Source organism: Thunnus maccoyii, chromosome 16 (genome assembly GCF_910596095.1).
Source record: "Thunnus maccoyii chromosome 16, fThuMac1.1, whole genome shotgun sequence".
Classification (NCBI taxonomy): domain Eukaryota; kingdom Metazoa; phylum Chordata; class Actinopteri; order Scombriformes; family Scombridae; genus Thunnus; species Thunnus maccoyii.
Genome location: NC_056548.1, coordinates 618,890 through 630,514, shown reverse-complemented (window position 1 = coordinate 630,514; position 11,625 = coordinate 618,890). Strand labels below are relative to the sequence as shown.

The 11,625-nt window shown below is 40.7% G+C and overlaps 2 protein-coding genes across 3 annotated transcripts in view; both read left to right on the top strand.

The window, feature by feature from the left end:
• LOC121881322 (NLR family CARD domain-containing protein 3-like) overlaps positions 1 to 4,769 on the top strand; it is a 36,640-nt gene extending 31,871 nt beyond the window's left edge. The window contains 4 exon segments of the mRNA XM_042389050.1: positions 177 to 350; positions 2,419 to 2,592; positions 3,121 to 3,167; positions 3,909 to 4,769. Coding sequence (XP_042244984.1) covers positions 177 to 350; positions 2,419 to 2,592; positions 3,121 to 3,167; positions 3,909 to 4,483 — 970 coding nt within the window. The 3' untranslated portion in view covers positions 4,484 to 4,769.
• Positions 4,770 to 5,482: 713 nt separating this feature from the next.
• Positions 5,483 to 11,625, top strand: jmjd7 (jumonji domain containing 7). Of its 2 annotated transcripts, none has more exons than XM_042389060.1 (9): positions 5,483 to 5,669; positions 7,164 to 7,317; positions 7,408 to 7,546; positions 8,533 to 8,647; positions 9,813 to 9,869; positions 10,059 to 10,154; positions 10,245 to 10,321; positions 10,410 to 10,569; positions 11,425 to 11,625. In XM_042389060.1, the coding sequence occupies exons 1-9, from the start codon at positions 5,621 to 5,623 to the stop codon at positions 11,511 to 11,513; spliced, it is 936 nt and encodes a 311-aa protein (XP_042244994.1). In that variant the 5' UTR covers positions 5,483 to 5,620; the 3' UTR covers positions 11,514 to 11,625. The 2 variants fall into 2 exon arrangements, with proteins under 2 accessions (XP_042244994.1, XP_042244993.1); XM_042389059.1 differs by having other exon boundaries at positions 8,524 to 8,647.

Sequence of the window (11,625 nt, the reverse complement as noted above, 5' to 3'; positions counted from 1 at the left end):
CAACAACCTGCAGGATTCAGGAGTGGAGCTTCTGTCTGCTGGATTGGAGAGTCCAAACAGCACAGTGGAAACTCTCAGGTTAGTCTTCAAATGTTTGAAAATTACGACCTGGTTATCTTTATTTACTTCATATATTCATTATGTGACTTGACTGCTTAAAATTCTTAATTCTTCAGGTTGAGTGGCTGTAACCTCTCAAAGAGATGCTGTGCAGCTCTGTCCTCAGTTCTCAGCTCCCGGTCCTCTAGTCTGAGAGAGCTGGACATGGATAACAACAACCTGCAGGATTCAGGAGTGAAGCTGTTGTCTGCTGGACTGAAGAGTTCAAACTGCAGACTGGAAAGTCTCAGGTCATTTAAATAACTATTATATTAAATAATATATATAGTATATTATTATATTATAGTAAATTAGTGCTTTTTATTAGTAAAATAGTTACTTCTAGGCTGGATGTTACTTCTATGCTGGATTATTGCAACTCATTATTATCAGGCTGCCCTAACAAGTCTCTAAAGACTCTCCAGCTGGTCCAGAATGCAGCTGCACGTGTACTGACTAAAACTAGAAAAAGAGATCACATTTCCCCCATCTTAGCTTCACTGCATTGGCTTCCAGTAAAATCAAGAATTGAATTTAAAATCCTTCTCTTCCCATACAAAGCCCTTAACAGTCAGGCACTAGTGTATCTTAAAGAGCTCACAGTACCCTATTACCCCACTAGAGCACTGCGCTCCCAGAATGCAGGCTTACTGGTGGTTCCTACAGTCGCCAAAAGTAGAATGGGAGGCGGAGCCCTCAGCTATCAGGCTCCTCTCTTGTGGAACCATCTTCCAGATTTGGTCTGGGGGGCAGACACCCTCTCTACATTTAAGAGTAGGCTTAAAACTTTCCTTTTTGATAAAGCTTACAGTTATGGCCAACCAAGCTCGCTTTGGACCAGCCCTTAGTTATGCTGCTATAGGGCTACATTGCTGGGGGACTTCTCATGATGCACTGAGCTCCTCTCCTCTTCTCCATCTGTATGTATTCTTTTACCGTTAATGCATGTTACTAACTTGACTTCTTCCCCGGAGTTCTTTGTGTTTCCTCATCCGCAGGAAACCCCATAAACCATGCTGACATGTTGAGGTCCTTCTTCTGTCCTTCACCAGCTGTTCCTGCTGTTGTTGCTGTTTGTTGCTGCTAGTCATGTATCTATGACCCTCCCACCCCCCACCCCTTCCCTCATCAGGAAAAAAGCTAATTACTAGCCCAACTTATGGGTCCTCTCCTATAGTACTGCAAAAGTTACCTATGACAGTTCCAGCTCTGAAACCAAAAAAAGCTAACTTGGTCCAGCCAATGCAACCAGTAAACAGCATGGAGGGAGAGAGTTTTCACCAGAGAGCTAATTTTTTAATGCAAAATGCACATCCTCCTCACAGAAAATCACATCAACACAAGCTGTGTATGCACTTCAGCAAAATAAAGGGGCATTACAACCACGCTTCCTATTCCACAAATAAATTGTGAGGGAAATTATTGCGTTACAGCAGTATAGTCAACTATAGTCAAGAAAAAAATGACAATAACATATGACAACAAATAACAAAAACTCTCTTCCCAAATAAATTGTAACATACACAACAGTGGCAGCATCAGCCAGAATAATAATATTAGTTGGCACTGCGGCTGCTATTTGATTTTAAAAACTTACCCTTTGCTGCCCACATTAATGAAAGTTACTTGAAAACGAAACCCTGGAGTTGCCAAAATAAAAAACGTAAGTTTCCCCCCAGTGCTTAAAAAATTATTTGACATGCCTCCCCTGTTTTGCACCACCCCCCTCCCTCTCATAAATAATGAAGAGTCCCTAACAGAAAATATAAATACAGAATTACTGTCATGTCCTTTACATGCAGGTGAACATACACCTGCATGTACACCAGCTGCTCAGGAAATGTTGTACATGATTTCCTTTACATTTAACAGTTTTTTTGTAAAATACTACAAATTAATTTTTTAAACATTGAATGAAATGAAATCAGAAATATGATGGAGACGCTAAGTTGGCTAATGAAATTACTGCAATCACACAGTGATCATCACTGGAATGAAAAATATGAACTAACATAAAACATCAGTAAATTTCTATTAAATCTTCTTACTATCTTTATGCTGTTGAACAATATTTAACACATTTATTCTGCCCAAGTAAAAACAGAATGGCATCAGATTAAACCCTGAGCTTCAGCAATAGCAGCCTCCAGCAGGAACATGTGCTTTCTCTCCTGCTACTAACATAACATGACACCAACAAACAGCAGGGGGTGCCAAGTGGAACGTACACAACATACATAAAGGTCTAAGGGGCAAAATACTGTTTATTGAGTTGAGGATCTTTTTAAGCTCATTAGAGCAACTGTTGTGTGTGTTCAGCCTGTCAGGATGTCTGATCACAGAGGAAGGCTGTGCTTCTCTGGCCTCAGCTCTGAGCTCCAACCCCTCCCATCTGAGAGAGCTGGATCTGAGCTTCAATCATCCAGGAGACTCAGGAGAGAAGCTGCTGTCTGCTGGACTGGAGGATCCACACTGTAGATTGGACAGTCTCTGGTATGGACAGGTGGTCAATCTAAGCTATGGACAGACAGGTGGACACTCTCAGGTATAGACAGGTCGTCAATCTCAGGTATGGACAAGTAGACACTCAGGTATGGGCAGGTTGACACTCTCAGGTATGGACAGACAGACAGACAACAGACACACTGGGCCTTTCTCAATACCAAGTATGCCAAGTTCAGACTTGTGTACTCACTGTTTCGGACCTTGCAAGTTTGATTCAGTAGTACAAACTTCTGAGGATGGGAGGAAGCAGTACGATCATTCTGCAGTTGGAACTGCAGCATACTTGCTGTCAGCTCCTGATGCATCCCCAATGAAAGGGGTGGAGCAAGAACACATATAGGTGTTTGGACTGTACTTGACTAGATACAGACTTTGAATTATGACAAGAACACAAGTACAGACAAGAACACAGATTGAGAAACGTCTTCTGACTAACTGAGGGACTCTGGTTGATGTTTAATCGTGGATATAAGTGAAAGTGTATGAAGGTGATTGTGACTTTTTCTCTTCCTCAAGGTTGGACCATGGTGGACTGCAGAGACTGAAACCTGGTGTGTGGAAGTGTGAGTGTGTTTTCAGTTTGATTCATGAGAACTTTGAAAAAAACTGGATGAAATATGTAAAAGAAGTGGAAAAAAAGTTCAAAATGATGGAAAATCTGTTTTGGCAGAAATGGTCATGGCCTAAACTGACATTTGTCTTGAACCAATGAATCCATAAAACAGAAATGTCCTTCTGTTACAGTACTACACAGTTCAGGAGTTCAAAGAGAAATGTTTTATAAATGGCCACATGGTGGCGCAACCTGCTCCAAAATGTCACTCATGTCTCTCCTGAAGATAAAGTTCATTCATTCATACTGACTGCAGCTGTTTGGAGCATTTGGACAAAAATCTGTTTGAAACAACAGTTTGAGATGAAAACAACAGATTTGATGTGCAAAGACCTTCACTTTACATCAAACTTCACTGATAAAAACATGATTACTGACATCTTCACTATCATGTTGACTGTTAGTGTTCTAACTCAACTGTTGAGTTTACATTTAGACAAACATCAGATGCAGCTGGAATGAAGTTTAAGTTTGAATTTGGCCAAAAAATCTCATCAAAAGGTCCACTTACCCTGTATCTCCAAAGCTTTCAGTCATATCTCATGGCCCTCCTCAGTTGATGGAGTGTCTCAGTTGTCATGGAGATGGTTTAAATTTGAATGGTTTAATTTCAGTGAATGTCAGTAAAGTTGTTAATAAATCAACAGATGATAAACAGTCCAGCTGTATTGTGTGTTGTTCTCTCCATCAGATGCCTGTGAACTGGAACTGGACACAAACACAACAAACAGATTACTCAAACTGTCTGACAACAACAGGAAGGTGACATGTGTGTCCCTGGATCAGTCATATCCTGATCATCCAGACAGATTTGACTGCAGGCCTCAGCTGCTGTGTAGAAATGATCTGACTGGTCGCTGTTACTGGGAGGTTGAGTGGAGAGGAAGAGTTGATATATCAGTGACTTATAGAGGAATCAGCAGGAAAGGAGGCAGTGACGACTGTGTGTTTGGATGGAATAATCAGTCCTGGAGTCTGAACTGCTCTAATGATGGTCGTTACTCTGTCCGTCACAATAAGACAGTAACAGCCATCTCCTCCTCCTCCTCCTCTGTCTCTAACAGAGTAGCAGTGTATGTGGACTGCCCTGCTGGCACTCTGTCCTTCTACAGAGTCTCCTCTGACACACTGATCCACCTCCACACCTTCAACACCACATTCACTGAACCTCTGTATGCTGGCTTTGCAGTCTGGCCTGGTTGGTTTGGTTCCTCTGTGTCTCTGCATCTGAGAGACTCTCCCTCCTACAGAATCTCTGCTGACTGAAGATCATCTGCTGGAATCAAACATCAGACACACTCTGCACTGTGAAGCAGATCTGTCTCAGACTCAAACACTCAATTATTTTTCCTTCTACATGATTCATTGATTTGTCTCAGTTGACTCTGCTGTTGTTACTGTCGGGATCCAATGAGCAGCTTGCAGCTCTATTCATGGTTTAATAGAATAACATCTGTCCAGCTGTGGAAGCCCAAGGTGTTTTTGTACTTGTTTTGTACTTTTGTCACTTGTATTTTATCACATCATCATCAATAAAAACTATTCATGTCATTATTTTTGAAAGCATCCTCACTTTACTGACACAATGGATAATATAACAAGCTTTTAAAATACAACACATAGTTAAAGATGAAACCAGTGTTTTCCAACCTTTTTGGCTTTTGACGTCTTACAAAAAGCAGTGTGTAGTCAGGGTCACATTTCAGATGTCTATGAGTTGTTAACAGCTCCACCAAAGAGACGTTTCCCCTCACATGGTTTCAAATAAATAACTGTTTGAGGCTCAAAGAGGTGAAATTCTCCAAGATTTCACAAAAACACAAAGATTAAAGAAAAGTTGTGAAAATGAATCCAGATTTATGAATCAGAACTTTGTTTTTTCTCCTTTCTTACCTGATCGATCATCTCAGGACCTCTGACCTCTGATTTATCTGGTGACCTTCAAAAAGTTCAAACTGGCTCCACCTGCAGCAGCTGCAGCAATAACATGCTGCTAATGCACCGACTCATCAGTATTAATAATGTTCTCTGTTACATTGATTTATTATATCAGTCATAGACCCATTTTCTGCAAAAACACTTTTACTGCAATACTTTAACTACATCAAGCTCATAATACCTATGTACTTTTACTGTAGTAAAGTATCTGAGTACTTCTTCCACCACTGATAGTAGTACTAATATGACGCCACCAGCAGCCGCCGCAGTTCATCCTCCAGCCTGCAGGGGGAGATCTGCTGACGTCAAACACTCCATGAGCGGATCTCCGCGCATGCGCACCGGATGTAAACAAAGCAGCATGGCAGCGTGAAGTGAAGTGTTACACAAACAGCTGAGACTTTATTGATTATTGATCATTTCTGAAGATCGAACCTGTCAAATCTGTGATGACGGAAAAATAATATGGAGGCTGTGAAGAAACGTCTGGCTGAGTTTTCACTGGAGGCTCACGGTGAGAGAAGTACTAATAATATAGTACTAATACTACAGTACTACTGATATTACAGTACTAATACTACAGTACTAATACTACAGTACTACTGACACTACAGTACTAATACTACAGTACTAATACTACAGTACTACTGATACTACAGTACTGATATTACAGTACTAATACTACAGTACCACTGATACTACAGTACTAATACTATGGTACTACTGATACTACAGCACTAATACTATAGTACTAATACTACAGTACTACTAATACTACAGTACTACTGACACTACAGTACTAATACTACAGTACTAATACTACAGTACTACTGATATTACAGTACTACTGATACTACAGTACTGATATTACAGTACTAATACTACAGTACCACTGATACTACAGTACTAATACTATGGTACTACTGATACTACAGCACTAATACTATAGTACTAATACTACAGTACTACTGATACTACAGTACTAATACTATGGTACTACTGATACTACAGTACTAATACTAGTACTCAAAAAGCTTCAATTTCAGAGCAGAAACACATGAAAACATCTGGATTTGGTTCTTTCTCCAGCAGAATGATTCTCCTGCATTCAGACAAACCTGCAGGGACATAAAAAGACGTTTTAAAGCTAAACTGACAGAAACAGAGTAGAGCTGCAGCCATTAATCAATTAGTTACCAACAAAATGAATCACCAACTATTCTGATTATCCATTCATCGGTTGGAGTCATTTTTCAAATAAAAAAAGTCCAAATTCTTGGGAAACATTGATCCACATTTTTCACCATTTTCTGACATTTTATGAACTAAACAACTAATCGATTGATCCAGAAAATAATCAGCAGATTAATAGATAATGATTAAAAATATTGTGTAACTTTGATGTAATTCATCAGTAAATATAAAGATATTTCTCTTATAGAATCATTATTAAACATATTTATTCAGATGTGTGTTTGTTAGTTTAGCAGATTAATAATAGATTTTTATAATCAATAATAAGGTTCAGACTCTGATCAGCTGATCTTTCACACATCCAGGAACAAAAAGCTCAAATAAACTGTGAAGCTTCTTGTTTCACCTCTTTATTGATTGATTGATTTATCTGAAGTCATGTGATCAATATTTTTATGTGATCTACAGCTGCAGCTAACGATCGTTTTCATTATTGATCATTTCTTAGTGTCTCAATGTAGAACCGGTTTAATACAGAAAACAGTCAGTTATTGATCAGTGAAACTGAAATTCATCAGCAGGTCTCTAGAGCATTTAACGAGCTGCAATCAGAGAAACGATGAATGGATTATCAGAATAGTTGGTGATTCATTTAATAATTGATAACTGATCGATTAATTGATTAATTTCTACAGCTGTCATGTTGACTTATGTTGATCTAACATCAGTCTGATTCTGTAACTGATTTATTTAAACTCGTTAATAAAGTATCCTGCTGCTCCTGATCACTGATTGATCACTGATTACCTTTCAGATCTGTATCTGAACCAATCAGTGCCTTATCTGGAGGAGCCACCTGACCCGCTGCAGTTCTACCGCGACTGGATTGGTCCAAACAAACCTTGTATCATCCGCAACGCCTTCAACCATTGGCCGGCTCTGACCAGGTGGACGCCGGCGTACCTGAGGTCAGGAAACCCCGCCCACCATCACCTGCACTGATCCGATTTTCTTCTGTGGTGATGTCATCGGATTCCTGTTCTCCTCTGTCTCTCCAGGGAGAAGGTGGGGTCAAAGGTCATCAGCGTGGCGGTGACTCCTAACGGCTACGCTGACGCCGTGAACGGAGATCGCTTCGTGATGCCGGAGGAGCGGCAGATGAGTTTCTCCTCGGTGCTCGACGTCATAGAAGGAAAGGTGAGCGGGAGGCCGGACACGTGGTCCTCCTCCAATCACAAACAGGTTTCTCTTCTTCTGCCTTCAGCTGGATGTTTGAGCTTCTCTGTGTTTGTTTTCACATCATCTGCTGAAGGAGGAAAGTTTCTCTGAGCTCAGTCAGCAGCAGGATGTGTGACATCACAGCTAGTTTGGAGCCAATCGTGGTTCAATATGCGAGTTACACACAAACACTGAGATGAACTTTACAGTGAAGGAGGAACATCTGGTGTCCAGCAGGAAAACTTTTTACAGATTCACAGATTCTGCACTTTTAATGAGGGAGCATTTTAAAAAAACGTTTCAAACATAAATTATTATTCAGAGCAGATTGTTTTTATATGTATCAAAACATTTAGATCCATGAGTCACTGATGGAGGAAACACTGGAATCTTTTAGTCAAGTAAAACTACAACAACAGAAAAATTCTGTTCTTCAAGTAGCTGTAATCAATATTTTAATAATACTAATATATGAGATGACAGTGTGTAATGTGTATAATATATAAATATATATGAAAAATATTGATTATAAAGACGTCACAGTTGTTAAAGTCTGAACATTAGAACTTCTGAATAAAACACAGACTGAAACTGAGACTGGAGATATTGTGATCAAAATCAGAACTTTGTGATCAATAAGATGATCAATCTGTTTGATGATTCCCGGTGCTTCAGTCAGGAAGTTAAACGTGACGGTTTGATACGGAGCTGTGAGTGTAAATCTGCAGAGTTTCTACAGCAGCTGTCAGATACACGTAGAAGATAAAACACATGAAGAAGAAGAAGCTGCTGGACTGAAGGACGCCACTGTAACAACTGATTCTACACACAAACCAAAGGATTTTTATATCTTTAAATCTTCAGATTGTATTTATTTTTACAGCATGTGTGAGATACTTTTATATTTCAAAGCTGTGTGAGTGTGTAAAGTTTCCTGAGCTGATCATCATGTGGAGTCCCGTCAGGTGGAGAAGCGCGGCGTGTTCTACGTGCAGAAGCAGTGCTCCAACCTGCTGGATGAGCTGCCGGAGCTGACGGACGATGTGGAGCCGCATGTTCCCTGGATGAGCGCGGCGCTCGGTGAGTTCACACTGAGCACGCTCAGACCGGAGGCGGGTCACAGTGGGGTCAACGGGGTCGCTGATACATGTAGAACTGAAACCATTAATCACTTCATTATCACATCTGTCTTGGAGCAAAGATGCCAAAATCCATACGTTCAGTTTCTGCAGGTTCAGACTCTTTAATACCAGCAGGGAAAAAATGTCCGACAGTTATTTATTAAGTAGATGAATTAATTGACTTTTATATCTATACTTCTTTATAGTACAGCATTAGTATAGACGCATAGAGTATTTTCAAGTAAAGACCAAAAACAAAAACCTGCTCCAGATGTTTTCTTCATTCTGCAGTCAGGATGTTGGAATACAGGCAGTCCCACAAATATAAAATATATAAAATATGTAAATATGAAGAGAAATATGAGCTCTTGTCAAACAGTCCTCCATAAATCTTCTCTGACTGTCTCCTCAGTCAGTCAGAAACACAAACTGTTGCAGCTTCACTAAAGCTGTGAAACTGTTCTGGTCTGATGTGAAAGACACATCGAGCTGCTTTCATGACTTCTGTCCAACGCTACAGAGAATACAGACAGGCTCAGGCTACTTCCTGGATAGTTCATATGTTTATCACCTGACCCATGGAAAACTTGAACATGATTCTTACATGGTAATCAGATAAAATACATCATTTAATAAAAACCTCTGCATGGATCTGAGGCAGGAAATAGTCGTATCCCAGCTAGGGTTGAAGGTCTTCCTGTTCGGTCCGTCCAGGTCGTTCATCATGTCTTTACGCTGCAGAAGAAACATCTCAGATTGTCTCACAGTGCTGCTTTAATGTTATTAATAATCAGCTGTACACTCTCCGGTTCCTTTTGACTAATAGTCTTGTTATCTGTCTTTTTACAACAATTGTTTTCAATGTCATTTAACCTGCAGATTATTTTCTTGTCAAAAATGAGAAAGTAGAGAAAACTGCACGTCATGGTTCCCTAAAGTGCAACTTAACATCTTCAAAGGTCTCGTTTTGTCCGACCAACAGCAGTCGGCTTTTCCAGCTCAGTTTCACTCTTTTCAGCAATCACACTAAATGTGTTGGATTCTGTTCACCATCAACTGATTCATGTTTAAGAAACTATTGTTTTCTCTTTATGATCATATCTGATCTGTTATTCTTCTTTTAGGAAAGTTACCAGATGCAGTGAACTTTTGGCTCGGAGAGGCGAGAGCCGTCACATCCAGTAAGATCTGACAACACATCACATCAGTCAGATATTCTGTTTACTATGTAGAAACAATATGTTTAATATGGAGAAACAATATGTTTAATATGTAGAAACAATATGTTTAACATGTAGAAACATTATGTTTAATATGTATATTCAGTGTGTTTAATATGAACATTTTATGTTGTATGTTTTGTGTTTCAGTGCACAAAGATCACTATGAGAATCTTTACTGTGTGATTTCTGGAGAGAAAAACTTCATCCTGCTGCCGCCCACAGACCGACCTTTCATCCCCTACGGTAACCATAGCAACCACCCTCCATCCACTGCAGTGACCATAGTAACCACTCTGCAATCTCTACAGTAACCATGGTAACACTCTGTCTCAGGTGTGTATCAGCCGGCTGTTTACCGTCAGCAGGACGACGGTGAGTTCGAGGTCGTGGATCAGAGCGACTCTGAGAAGGTGCGTTCAGGTGTCTGTTAATCTCAGCGCTCTCTGCTTTGTTTAAAACACTCCAGTTCACCCTCCCTGAACCCCCCCCCCCCCTCAGGTCCCCTGGATCCCTCTGGACCCTCTGGACCCGGACCTGCAGCGGTACCCGTCGTACCGGCGAGCTCGACCGGTCCGCTGCAGCGTGAAGGCCGGAGAGATGCTGTTCCTGCCATCACTCTGGTTCCACCACGTGCAGCAGTCGCACGGCTGCATTGCAGGTAAAAACACTGCAGCTGTACCAGGTACCCACACCTAAACTACACCTGAACTACACCTGAACCACACATGAACTACACCTGAACCGCACCTTAACTGCACCTGAACCACACCTGAACTACACCTGAACCACACCTTAACTGCACCTGAACTACACCTGAACTACATCTGAACTACACCTGAACCACACCTGAACTACACCTTAACTGCACCTGAACTACACCTGAACCACACCTTAACTGCACCTGAACTACACCTGAACTACACCTGAACCACACCTGAACCACACCTTAACTGCACATGAACTACACCTGAACTACACCTGAACTACACCTGAACCACACCTGAACCACACCTTAACTGCACCTGAACCACACCTGAACTACACCTGAACCACACCTGAACTACACCTTAACCGCACCTGAACTACACCTGAACCACACCTGAACCACACCTGAACTACACCTTAACTGCACCTGAACTACACTTAAAAAAACACCTGAACAACACCTGAACTACACCTGACCCACTACATGCAGCTCTGCCTAGATGTCAGGTGACAGCAGAGGGCAGCACTAAACCAGGATGAGTCATTTCATCCACAGAAGAAGACAAAAAGCAAATAATAATAATAATATTGATAATAATAATCATAATCATAAGCTGTAATCATATTTTGAAACACCTGAATACATATTTGTGAAATGTGCAGCAGGTCATTTCAAAAACCTGATGTTCAGTTTTTGTTTTCACAAACTCAGAAATAAAAATATTAATTTTAAAAGTTGAGTGTGTTCAGTCAGCTGTTGTGTTTTAATAAATATCAACGTTTTCTGTATGTTTGTTTGTTGCTGCAGTGAATTTCTGGTACGACATGGAGTACGACATCAAGTACAACTACTTCCAGCTGCTGGAGACGCTGTCTGAGGTCACCGGGGCGACGTGACATCACAGCAGCTGCATGATGTCATAGTGACAGTGTGACAGGTTTAGTGTTTGTGTGTGATGTTGATGTGATGTTTGACAGCAACTGACCAATAAAGTTTGGTTTAAAACTC